Source organism: Leopardus geoffroyi, chromosome B3 (assembly GCF_018350155.1).
Source record: "Leopardus geoffroyi isolate Oge1 chromosome B3, O.geoffroyi_Oge1_pat1.0, whole genome shotgun sequence".
Lineage (NCBI taxonomy): Eukaryota > Metazoa > Chordata > Mammalia > Carnivora > Felidae > Leopardus > Leopardus geoffroyi.
Genome location: NC_059337.1, coordinates 59,802,736 through 59,813,759, shown reverse-complemented (window position 1 = coordinate 59,813,759; position 11,024 = coordinate 59,802,736). Strand labels below are relative to the sequence as shown.

At 49.6% G+C, this 11,024-nt stretch overlaps 3 protein-coding genes across 5 annotated transcripts; 2 read left to right on the top strand and 1 right to left on the bottom strand.

Annotated features, from left to right (window-relative positions):
* The first annotated feature begins 808 nt into the window (after window positions 1-808).
* Window positions 809-2,605, top strand: SERF2 (small EDRK-rich factor 2). Of its 2 annotated transcripts, none has more exons than XM_045449930.1 (3): window positions 809-932; window positions 1,542-1,650; window positions 2,245-2,605. In XM_045449930.1, exons 1-3 carry the CDS (start codon window positions 926-928, stop codon window positions 2,528-2,530), a joined length of 402 nt encoding a protein of 133 aa, XP_045305886.1. In that variant the 5' UTR covers window positions 809-925; the 3' UTR covers window positions 2,531-2,605. The 2 variants fall into 2 exon arrangements, with proteins under 2 accessions (XP_045305886.1, XP_045305887.1); XM_045449931.1 differs by having other exon boundaries at window positions 816-932; window positions 2,268-2,605.
* A 117-nt stretch (window positions 2,606-2,722) lies between these two features.
* SERINC4 (serine incorporator 4) lies at window positions 2,723-8,039 on the bottom strand. 2 transcript variants are annotated; one of them, XM_045449933.1, is made up of 12 exons: window positions 7,926-8,039; window positions 7,265-7,441; window positions 6,916-7,094; window positions 6,370-6,449; window positions 6,146-6,239; window positions 5,678-5,889; window positions 5,403-5,498; window positions 5,177-5,303; window positions 4,706-4,778; window positions 4,221-4,269; window positions 3,921-4,074; window positions 2,723-3,737 (listed from the first exon to the last, which is right to left on the bottom strand). In XM_045449933.1, exons 1-12 carry the CDS (start codon window positions 8,037-8,039, stop codon window positions 3,542-3,544), a joined length of 1,551 nt encoding a protein of 516 aa, XP_045305889.1. In that variant the 3' UTR covers window positions 2,723-3,541. The 2 variants fall into 2 exon arrangements, with proteins under 2 accessions (XP_045305889.1, XP_045305890.1); XM_045449934.1 differs by lacking the exons at window positions 5,678-5,889; window positions 6,916-7,094; window positions 7,265-7,441; window positions 7,926-8,039 and having other exon boundaries at window positions 6,370-6,458.
* HYPK (huntingtin interacting protein K) lies at window positions 6,832-9,935 on the top strand. The gene is made up of 4 exons (XM_045449932.1): window positions 6,832-8,816; window positions 9,139-9,194; window positions 9,571-9,622; window positions 9,774-9,935. Exons 1-4 carry the CDS (start codon window positions 8,655-8,657, stop codon window positions 9,867-9,869), a joined length of 366 nt encoding a protein of 121 aa, XP_045305888.1. The 5' UTR covers window positions 6,832-8,654; the 3' UTR covers window positions 9,870-9,935.
* The last annotated feature ends 1,089 nt before the right edge of the window (window positions 9,936-11,024 follow it).

Here is an 11,024-nt window from a genome sequence, read left to right as displayed (position 1 = left end):
ATGGAGTTGGGAAGGAGAGTGAATTTAATGGGAAACCTAAGCTTCCTGCCCTATTCAATTGCCTCTTACAAACCAGATGTGGCTGGTGCAGGTAGTATAGTGGGGAAACATCCGGAGGGAGAAATGGACACAGTCTGTGCATTTCCCAATCTCTTAGTCCCTGATCCTACTCCATAGTCTGTGATTTGGGGGTCCTCCAACATTTCCAAGTTATTGCATCTTCACATTTAATATTTTTGTGGGAAACGAATAGGACCAAAGTTTTAGGACACACGGGATGTGGTTGCTAATTTCTCTTGGAGGGATTTGCGGTGAGGGTACAACATGGCTGGAAGGGGGTTTCTGAAACTTATGTTTCTACCTGATTTTACCTTATAGGTGAACAATTCATGTCTAAATACGTGGTTGGTGGGGATAAATCCTAACAGGGCGAAATTTAGTCCCAAAGTCCTGGTAATACAAAACAGACTAAACCATTTCGGCCCCCAAGAACACCCGGCCTCTGTCCCCTACCGTACCCTTCTGGCGAGTTTGCCGGCGTCCCAAACCGTTTCCGCATGAGGTCACTCTGCCAAGTCACGTGCTCGAGCCCGCGGGAACGCCACATCGCCAGCCGCACCCCTCCACCCCCATCCTGTCCACGTGACCCAGCCTACTTTCTCCCCGCCCGACCCAACGCCTCGCTCAGGAAGCCCCGCCCCACGCAGCGCATTCGACCTGTGAACCCCCGCCCCACATCCGCCCGGGCTGGAGCGTGGCCCGCAACCCCACGTGTTTCTCCTTGCCCAATGGGAGGCCGAGCCCGGGCTCGAAGGGGCGGGGAGGAAAGGACGACTTCGTTACGCTTGGAGAAGGGGGCGGGGCCTGCAACGTCGGACAGAACGAGGGGACGCAACGGAGGCAGGCCGGAGCCGCTGCCGTCGCCATGACCCGTGAGCACCGAGGCCCTCTCTCTCTCTTGCCCCTTTCTCCCCGTCCACCCTAAACACTACTGCCGAATCTTGGCATTGACCTCCTCTTGCTTCCCCAGCGAGGTCTTCTTCTGGCAGGGCTCTTCTGCGACCCTCACACGGAGCCCGGAAATCGGCCTTTTGCCCACCGCCACTTCTTGAGAACCCCCTCCCCCTCCTCTCGCCCCAGTCAAGCAGAGGCCTTCCGCGACCTCCCGTGGTGTGGGGAAAAGCCCTGCGCCCCTGTGATAGGCCCAGAGCCCCCCAGATTGCAGCCCATCCCCCACAGAGATCCAAACTGTCCACACACTAGCAGCCTGGACCCCGGTGCCGCCCGAAACTCGAAACACGCCTTGAGCGGACTCCTCGGAGCCGTCCTTCCACCTCCCGATTTGACCTGCCCCGTGGCACCTTGCCACCAGCGCCCCCCCCCATTCCCCGCCCCACTTAGCAGCCTAGGCCCCGAAATGGGTCGGTGTCGGGGCTGGGGAATGAGCGTGGGACCCTGCTGGTGTCCTGGTGAGGGAAGAGGGTCGCCGGTGTGTGGCCATAAAGGCCCCCCGCGTCTCACCTTTTACCTTCTTTCTTTAGGCGGTAACCAGCGCGAGCTCGCCCGCCAGAAGAATATGAAAAAGCAGAGCGACTCGGTTAAGGGAAAGCGCCGAGATGACGGGCTTTCTGCTGCCGCCCGCAAGCAGAGGTAGCCCCAGGGAGGGGAGGGGAGGGAACGGGTGAGACCTGGGCTAGACCAAGGGTTGTACCAGGAAAGAGAGCTACCTCAGGGCTTACATCTGAACTAGTGAGGGGCAGAGTGCATTGCTTCCTCTAGGGTTTTATTTCCTCCCCACCCTCCAAATTGTTAGCACAGCCTGACAGGAAGGGACTGGGGCGGGTGCCTGCCCTCGGTTGATGTCTGAGTGCCCCCGAGTCTGACCTTAAGGGCAAGGGCAGGGAGCTTCACATTTCAAATGCGGTAGTGGTTATGACAGCACGGTACTTATGGCCCTCTTTGGTGTTGAGTTTCTCCTCCCTTCTCCCAACCTTCTCACTGGTGTTGCTGGGTGTGGTACTCAGCAAAGAATAGCTTTGGGCCTGTGTGGCCAGACTTCTGACCCCTTAGGCAACAGCCAGATAGAGACTGATTGCCTTTTAAGCCTCAGCTCTCTTCCTCTTGTTCTCCTAGGGTGGGAATACAGCAGGCACACGCTGAATTTTGTCCCATCCACTTCCATCTTATCCTTTGTGCCCTTCATCCCCCTGCATCTTGTCCTTTTTGCCCTCTGGTACCTCCCAGTGCCCCATCATCTCTACCCCTAGGGACTCGGAGATCATGCAGCAGAAGCAGAAAAAGGCAAACGAGAAGAAGGAGGAACCCAAGTAGCTTTGTGGCTTCGTGTCCAACCCTCTTGCCCTTCGCCTGTGTGCCTGGAGCCAGTCCCACCACGCTCGCGTTTTCTCCTGTAGTGCTCACAGGTCCCAGCACCGATGGCATTCCCTTTGCCCTGAGTCTGCAGCGGGTCCCTTTTGTGCTTCCTTCCCCTCAGGTAGCCTCTCTCCCCCTGGGCCACTCCTGGGGGTGAGGGGGTTACCCCTTCCCAGTGTTTTTTATTCCTGTGGGGCTCACCCCAAAGTATTAAAAGTAGCTTTGTAATTTCTTGAGCGCCTGGTTTGACTGGGGATTTGGGGGGATGGGGATGGAGGAATGGCTGCCCTTTCCTACCAAAAGGGGAGAGAACTTTAGACTCTAAAAGGTTTTAGATACGTAGACTAAGTGAAATATCACAGAAAAATTCTTTATTATACTACAACAAACAGACAAGTACTCCAGGTATGTGGTAGAGGAATCCTCTAAGAACCGTAGGAACTTCTTTTCTGTGATTTTTGTTCCCACCCAGACCTTGAACACCATCCCAAGGATGGAGTTGAGGGTCTAAGAAGGAAGGCTTCAAGGCCTAAGTTTATGCCCCTCTTTCTCATTCTTCCTCATTTTGTTCGCCTGCTTGATAGTTGGCTCCCAAATCCTGCTGCTCTCTAGTATTCACATTCTCTTCTGTTCTGTCATTCTTCAAGGATTGAGGGTGGTTTTTGTCTTCCTGCTTCCTTTGACCTCAAGATCAGGATTAAAACCTAGGGTGGTCTTTGTTCCTTTCTTTCTGTGTTCTGGGCTGCTTATCTCCCTGGGCCCAGGGCTTGCTTATTTTCCTTTTTATCTCCAAGGGCAGACCCAAGTAAGTCTTCAGTCCTTGGTCTTTCCCTGCCCCCATCTCCATGCTGAGAGCCAGGAAAGGGCTGGTGCCACACTGTCTGCTGGGATCAGCAGTGGTTCCTGAGCTGCTAACTTGGGAGTTAGGTTCTTGAGCTGGGGTAAAGATGTAACAGTAGCTCCAGTGAGTCATATACTCTGCCATGGCATTTAGAGTATGTATGGCCACTTTCTCCTATTCAGACATAGTACTGACTTCAGTCTAAAGGGAGATAACTGCCCATTATGTCCTTGAGGTATCTGCTGCGCTGGACAGTTGCTCAGTCAAAACTAGGAGTACAACCTCAAGGGAACCCCAGTTTGTTAACAGTACCTAGCTGAATATTTGTTATCTTGCAGTACTGATGCGATGGCATTGTCGCCTGAAAGTAGGTGACTGGAGGTCCTGGGTGGGGGACCAACAGAGTGGTGCCAGGAGCAGCCCAAGATAGAGGAGTACACAGGCCCAGCATGAGGCAACCTTGACCCAGAAGGTAGCCCAGCTACCCTTGGTGAAGGTCTTTTCCAGTTCTGCTCCCTCATAGCTGTGGAACCAAAGTCTCTGGTTAGAGAATATGTAGGACCTTAGCTTTTAGACCTGTCCTACCTCCCCACCAAAGATGATGGCAGACCCATGTTTGTCTCCAGAGAACCCTTAGGACTGGCCTTAAGTTGCTCTTCCTAAAATAGCTTTTCAGAAGTATAGCCCAGGCCCACTTCCATCCTACCTGAACCAGTTGGTAAGGGTAACCATGACATAGAGTGATGCAAGGAAGAAGACAAAATGGAAGGCAGAATAGCTGTAGGAGAAATGCTGGGCTTGCACTGGAGGAGCTGGAGAGGTCTCTTGGTCAGTTGGCCTGGTAGCCCCACCCCTCTGCCCTGGAGAGAGGGAAGGGCTGCTGGGAGCAGTGCCACTGAAACACTTCTTCCCTCCTCCCCCAGTTTCTTTTGTGAAGGCGCTCCAGGGCTCTTTGGCACTCTGCAGAAATCTACATTTTCTAATGGACATTCTTATGGACACTCACCTTCCTCTGGTTTCACTGTTTCAGGGCAGCAGAAACAGAGTGAGGGCTTCTGTAAAACAAAAGGCAGCATGTTTTGGAATGACTTTTAAGAAAGAATGTGAGGGTATTAATATAGAAAACTCCCCCTTCTCTGAAAAGATAGGCTGGTATACAAAGTGGAGGCACATCTGGGTTCAAATTCTAGCTCCAGCATATAACTGGCTATGAAAACTTTGGTAAGATGTTTAACCTTTTGTGCCTCAATTTCTCCATTTGTAAAATGGAGCAAATACCTACCTCACAGGGTTGTTGTGAGGATTAAATTAAAAGAGATTATGAATGTAAAGTATCTAGCACAGTGCCTAGCACATTGTGGGTACTCAATAAAAGGTAATAGCAGCTAGAATCTGAGTATTCTGGGTAGAGGCTGGTAGGGTGTGTGTGTGTGTTTGTCTTTGTGTGTGAGGGGGGAAGGGCATTGGGGATATTGAGCTCTCCATCCTCACCTGGAACTCATAGCTGTAAACCTTGATGATCCACAAGGGCCCAAATACCTCAGCCAGGTAGGAAGCCTCATTGCTGAGAAAGAAGAGACAGTTCTCAAGGAGGTCCAGTCAAATAACAAGAGTTGCCTGAGACTGTATTGCTAGCTGGTCCATGTTGGTAATTCTCAGGAGGGTATTGTATTCCCAGAGCCCGTTCACCATAAGATTTATAAATCTCGTCATGTGAGGGCCCTAAAAATCTTTGTACATATTTTTAATTCTCAAGTCATTCTCCCTGCCCCCTTCATCTCATACAGATCATCTGACAAGTGCTATTCTTAGAAACTGTTTCTGTTTATGGGGAACTTTCCTCACTCTTGTCTTGCTTTCAAGTTCAAATAAACCATGATCCCAGACAGTCTCCTGACCATCCTTCTCTGTCCTGGATATCCTCCCTTCTCTCATACCTCTCCCCTTGATACTTTTACGCACCAAGCAAAAAGCACACAAGTATACATGATGCCAGCACTCAGCACTGCCAGCGACGTATATGGTGTTTGCGATTCCATTTTACTCAGGCCAGGCAGGCACAGAGTGTGGTTCTGTCCTTCAAAGATAACTGAGAAGGAGCAACAGAAGAAAGGTGGTAAGAACAAAGAACTAAGTATTTGGCAGGAACAAAAGGTTTTAGCATGGAGAGTCCAGGTCTGGTCCTTACCACTCTCTGGAGGACGGCTGGACAGTGCAGAGAAGGTAAGGTACATGATATAGCAGCTGATGATAGAGGCCTGTAGAAGGCCAGAACGGGGTTGCTCTGCGGAGAATGGAGATAATTGCTTTAGTTTACAGGGTAGTAATTTCCACTCTGCCCCCATCTACACTATAGCCCCACCCTTTGGAGGAAGTAGACAATTGACTAAGATTAGGGAGGCTAATGAATATTTCTATGCTAAAGGCCTTCCAGATTTGTAATGTTGCAAGGCATGTACCCACTGAGGCGGATGCAGGGAGCGATGGAGAGAAAGGAGAGGAGGCCACAGAAACAAAGGTGTAGACTAAGCAGCATCTTGTTGAGCAGGCAGCCAGCTGGATGTGTGTAGTGGTGGAACAGGAGCACAGTTGCCACACCAGCAATGCTGTAGAATCCCAGGGTAGCCAGCAGTACAGCTAGGAACCAGCGGCAGTCTTGGGCTGCACCTGTCTGCCTAAGGGTAGGATGTGGGCAGTGGTTTGGGGCTCCACTTCTTTTTACCCATTACTATTCCTCCTCTCCTGGAACACTGGTGTGATTACTCATCCTACCTAGCCCACAGAGTCATCACATTTCTGAGCTTTTTGGTAATGCTCAGTGGGAAGTTAATGGGACCACTGACCTGTCATGCCCTTTGCCTAACCCACTGAGGCTAGTAATGTCAGACAACCTTCCCAAGAAGAACCTTTGGGGTTAGAGGTGCTCCTTACCAGTTTTTGTTCCAGGAATGGGCAAAGGCTGTGATAAGCACCAACTGCAGCAGGATGAATGTGAAGCCTCCACAGATGCCAATGTAATGCCAGGCTACAAGTGGGGCACCAGTGGGAAAACGTAGCTGTTCATATCATTACTTCTGGTTTTCTTCCTACCCTCTCTTTCTCTTAGAAAAACTATCAGGTTACTTCTGCTAATTAGGATATGAGATGGAAGGTACCTGGGAAGAGATGCTCATCAGGGATGCAGAAGGCAATAGCACAGAGACCTAGCAGGAACAGCAGTTTGAGGAACCAGAAGCTGGTTAGGAGACAAAACAAGACTCAAGAAAAGGCAAAGGAGAGTGAACAGTGCCTATGGAGGAAGGCAAAGGAGAAACCAAAACTATAGGAAAGAGGAGAGAAGAGACAACTAAGTATAGGAAAGGAGGAAGCAGTCCCATGTGAGAGGGCCTAGAAACTGGTCCATCGCAGCCTATTCCAAATTCTAACTCTTATACCTAAATAATGTCTGGACAATGTTTCACAGTTGATAAAGGGTCTGCCTATAATAACCCCATTGTCATCTCCATTTTAGAAACTAGAAACTCAAGGAGGAAGGGTAAGTATGTGGCTCATGGTCACACAGTAAGTATGGCGGAAGTAGAGACTTAAATCTGTTTTTGGATTTTTCACACTGCTGTTACTTCATCTTGAAATTTCCTTTACTCAGCTTATGTCTACTTCCCTCCCCATCCTCACCCCACCCAAAGTGTATATACACAAACCTATTGTGTAGTTGTGCCCGCAGGCTGGTAGGGGAGTGGAGCTGGACTAGCAGCACAGCCTGCAGCAGGTGGAAGGTGGCAGTTCCCGCACATACTCGGTACACAGCCCCAGAACCACTGAGCACTGGGCAGTGAGAGTGGCCGAACAGATGGGCACACAACCCTGAGGGCATCTGGATCTGGAGGGAGAGTCCATGTGAGAAATGTCAGGGCCCGTCATCATACACAGAGAGGTACCTACTTCTCATGGGTGTATCCATTCACTTGTCCCCTACCCCCAATCTGAATCTTTTGTCCATGGAGGGTTTCTCCCTTTTTCTCATGTTGCAAACTGATCCCTCCCACTTACCCCATGTGCCTTCCCCCAGACCCTTTCCACTACTGTCCTTGACAGCAGAAGGCAGCAGACTGCTGAGGCCCCCACATGAAGGAGGATGTAGATCAGGCGGCTACAAGTAGACTCTGTGACAAGGGGCCATCTAGAATGGCAGCAGCAGGTACAGGGAGCAGGCCCACAGCAAGACACCTGAGGGGCAGAGCAGATGTAGGGCAGAAAGGTGGAGATTTGCTGAGGAAAGGCTTACATTAATGTATGCATTAGGTTAACCCAAGAGGCTGAATTCCAAAATTTCTCTTTCCCTTTTCTTCCCTCCTTTTACTCAGGAATTCTCAGAATCGTTTCAAGCTATTTAGGATTGCCTTCCACTGACATCAAGTAGAGCTTTCATCATAAGAGCTGATGCAGGCTTGAGCAGACCTTCCTAAAAGCCTAAGTCACACCTGGCCTCTCACCTTTCTGTAGACCTATAGATCTGGTACTGGGAAGTGGAAGGGATAGTTAGTAGTCTCTGGGCAAAGGGAAAGGCCTCAGAGGGTAAAGGAAGGCCTATCATCTTTATTGGCTCCTGTGGGTTTTCCTCCCCAGCTTCAGCCACTGTTCCCTTCCATTTTTTTCAGATAGTTCTTGCTCTAGGGACCTTCCGAACCTCTCTTCCAAGGTACGCTCTCACCTGATAGAAGGGAGGATTCACCATGACACTGCTGACTCCAGTGCGTTGTGTCCGGCGAAGGGAGGTGTTAGGGCCTGTGACCGCCTTTGCACCCACCATCCTGGTCCCAGGCATTAGACCCAGGTCCACCAGATGGAAGGTAGATGAGAAAGCAGTTTTCTTTTGTCCTCATAGGGGTGGTCACCCAGTTTAAGGTAGAATGGGGAGGGACATAAGGAAAAGAACACCGACTTCCAGGATGTGGTAAATGCAAATGTCTCTCTGAAGCTACTTCTCTCCCTGGCCTTTGGGCCACTCAGGCTGTTCTCCCCAGATTAGGGAGCAGTTTGCAAATCTGGCCTCTGGTGGATTAGCATTCTTAATTGGTTTAGGATTAGAGCGTATCCATCCTGGTTGGACAGAATTACTTGGGTGGGGCAGGGGGGCGGTGGTGTTGGTGAGGGGGGTAGACTCTAGGTGAAGAGAAGGATGTCTGTCGGTTGGGAAGTCTTGGAGTGGTGATGGGCTAGGTGTGGGAGAGGGCCTTGGAGAAAACAATACTAGAACACTGGAAGGAAGTCGGAGAGACGACCTGTTGTCCTGGCTGAAGCTTCTAGAATCCAAAACATTAATGAAGGTGTGGCCCGAAGCCAGCCCCGCCTTGTCCTCTCCGGGCGGAAGTTTCGGGGCAGTTACCGGAAGTCTTCGTGAGGTGGGGCGGGGCCTTTGCGGCAGCACGGTGGGATCAGTATGGCTACCGAGGGGGATGTGGAGCTGGAGTTGGAGACTGAAACCAGCGGCCCAGAGCGGCCTCCGGAGAAGCCACGGAAGCATGACAGCGGTGCGGCGGACTTGGAGCGAGTCACCGACTACGCGGAGGAGAAGGAGATCCAGAGTTCCAATCTGGAGACGGTGAGGTTGGCCGTGAGCGTGTCTGGGTGGGCTGAGAGCGGAGGGGCCTGTTAGGTTGTAACTGTGATCCTCGCTCCCAAGACGGGGAACCATCTAGTTGGCGAGAGAAGGCAAAAGGGAAACCGTCATTAGAGCCCTCCGCTTGCAAAAGGAGCTTGACGAAGATTGGGTTTAAGGTGGACAGAATTGAATTAAACCTAGGCCTTGCTTCCTGATACACTCGTCATCGCGAATGGACCCCCTGACCCGCTTATTACTGGCTTTTTAGATTGTTAGCAATTGTGGGTAGCAGAGCAGTAACCAGATATTTTTCCCCCCATAGGCGATGTCCGTGATTGGAGACAGAAGATCCCGGGAGCAGAAAGCCAGACAGGAGCGGTAAGTTTACGTACGTGCAGCCAGCCCTACCAGTCCGTCTCTTTCCCCCATACAAAAATAAAGGCATCGTTAAGTCTTTATACCTTGTACTGTTCTTCAACTCTGTCACCAGTTCCTGCATATATAAGGTTTACAGCCTTACTCTCGTGTTGGTTGGAAGGAAAGGCCTCCTGACAGTCCCTGCTGCCTCTCCTAGATTCCAGACAGGAGGGGAAGGGCGTGTTAGGTGAGAGAGTGGAAGTCATTTTGTGTTTTCACTCAACAGTGTTTGTCAGAAGTCATTTATTTGGAAGGCACAGCTGGGAATGATCCTTCCTGGGATGGTGAAGACTGGTGAGTTTAGAGAATGAGGATTAATGTACATGAATATTTGCAGGGAGAAGGAACTGGCCAAAGTCACCATTAAGAAGGAAGATCTGGAGCTGATAGTGAGTAGTAATGCTTAACTAGTGTATGGGCAGAGGAGTTTACATTGCTTAATTGGGGTTGTTTACTGAAACAAGTAGAGTCAGCAAGTCTTGGTGGCATTTTAATACTCCAGAAGAGGCTTGGGTAACATCATTGATCCTTTTCCTGCAGATGACAGAGATGGAGATCTCACGAGCAGCAGCAGAACGGAGCTTGAGGGAACACATGGGCAACGTGGTAGAGGCTCTTATTGCCTTAACCAACTGATCTTTGCTTTCTCAGACCCACTCACTGTATTATTTTATTTCAATAAAGACTTATTCTTATTTTGCAGTTATCTTGGATCAAGTGCTATATGTATCATACTGTAATTTTTTTTTTTTTTAAATTTTTTTTTTCAACGTTTATTTATTTTTGGGACAGAGAGAGACAGAGCATGGACGGGGGAGGGGCAGAGAGAGAGGGAGACACAGAATCGGAAACAGGCTCCAGGCTCTGAGCCATCAGCCCAGAGCCCGACGCGGGGCTCGAACTCACGGACCGCAAGATCGTGACCTGGCTGAAGTCGGACGCTTAACCGACTGCGCCACCCAGGCGCCCCTATCATACTGTAATTTATTGTAGCAAATTTACATGTTGGAATATAACCGAATTTAAGCAACTCCCCTCATCACCCCAGGATTTCATGAAATTATATGAAGGATCAGTATAGAAAAATACCTCATGACCTCATGTTCACATGCAGATGCTAGGTGGCAGGCCAAACTCAACTCATCTAACTAGCTAAACAGTATTCAAGGTATATTTGGAGTCTCAGCAAAATTGCTGAAGCCCGTGGCATGGTCTCTACAGTGGTTTACAAATAACTCAAAGAGCAGTACTTGCTAAGGAGCCACTGTATATAGATGTAAGCCACTTGTCTTGTTCATAAGCCACTGAATTAAGAATTTAAATACTGAGGTAGAAACATGGTAAGTGCAATAGAAGATATCAAAGCTTAGATCTTACACAGAATTAATTTATGAAAGACTTTATGAAGTTGATTTAGTATTTGAATTCTGAGCCACTGTTAACACTACCTTACATTCCATTTTCTATCCTGGAGTGAAGACCATTTCACTTGCTGAGCTGCTTCAACTGTAAAATGATACATACCTGATAGAGTTTAAAAATTTTTTAAAATATTTATTCATTTTTGAAAACATGAGCTGGGGAGAGGCAGATAGAAAGGAGAATACAGATTCCAAAGCAGGCTCCAGGCTTGAGCTGTGAGCAGAGCTTGACACAGGGCTCAAACTCACAAACTGAGATCACGACCTGAGCCGAAGTCAGCCACTTTACCGACCGAGCCACCCAGGCGCCCCTGAATAGATTCAGAACCTATGAGTTGGTGAATGCAAAAAGCTTAGTGTCTGCCTCAGA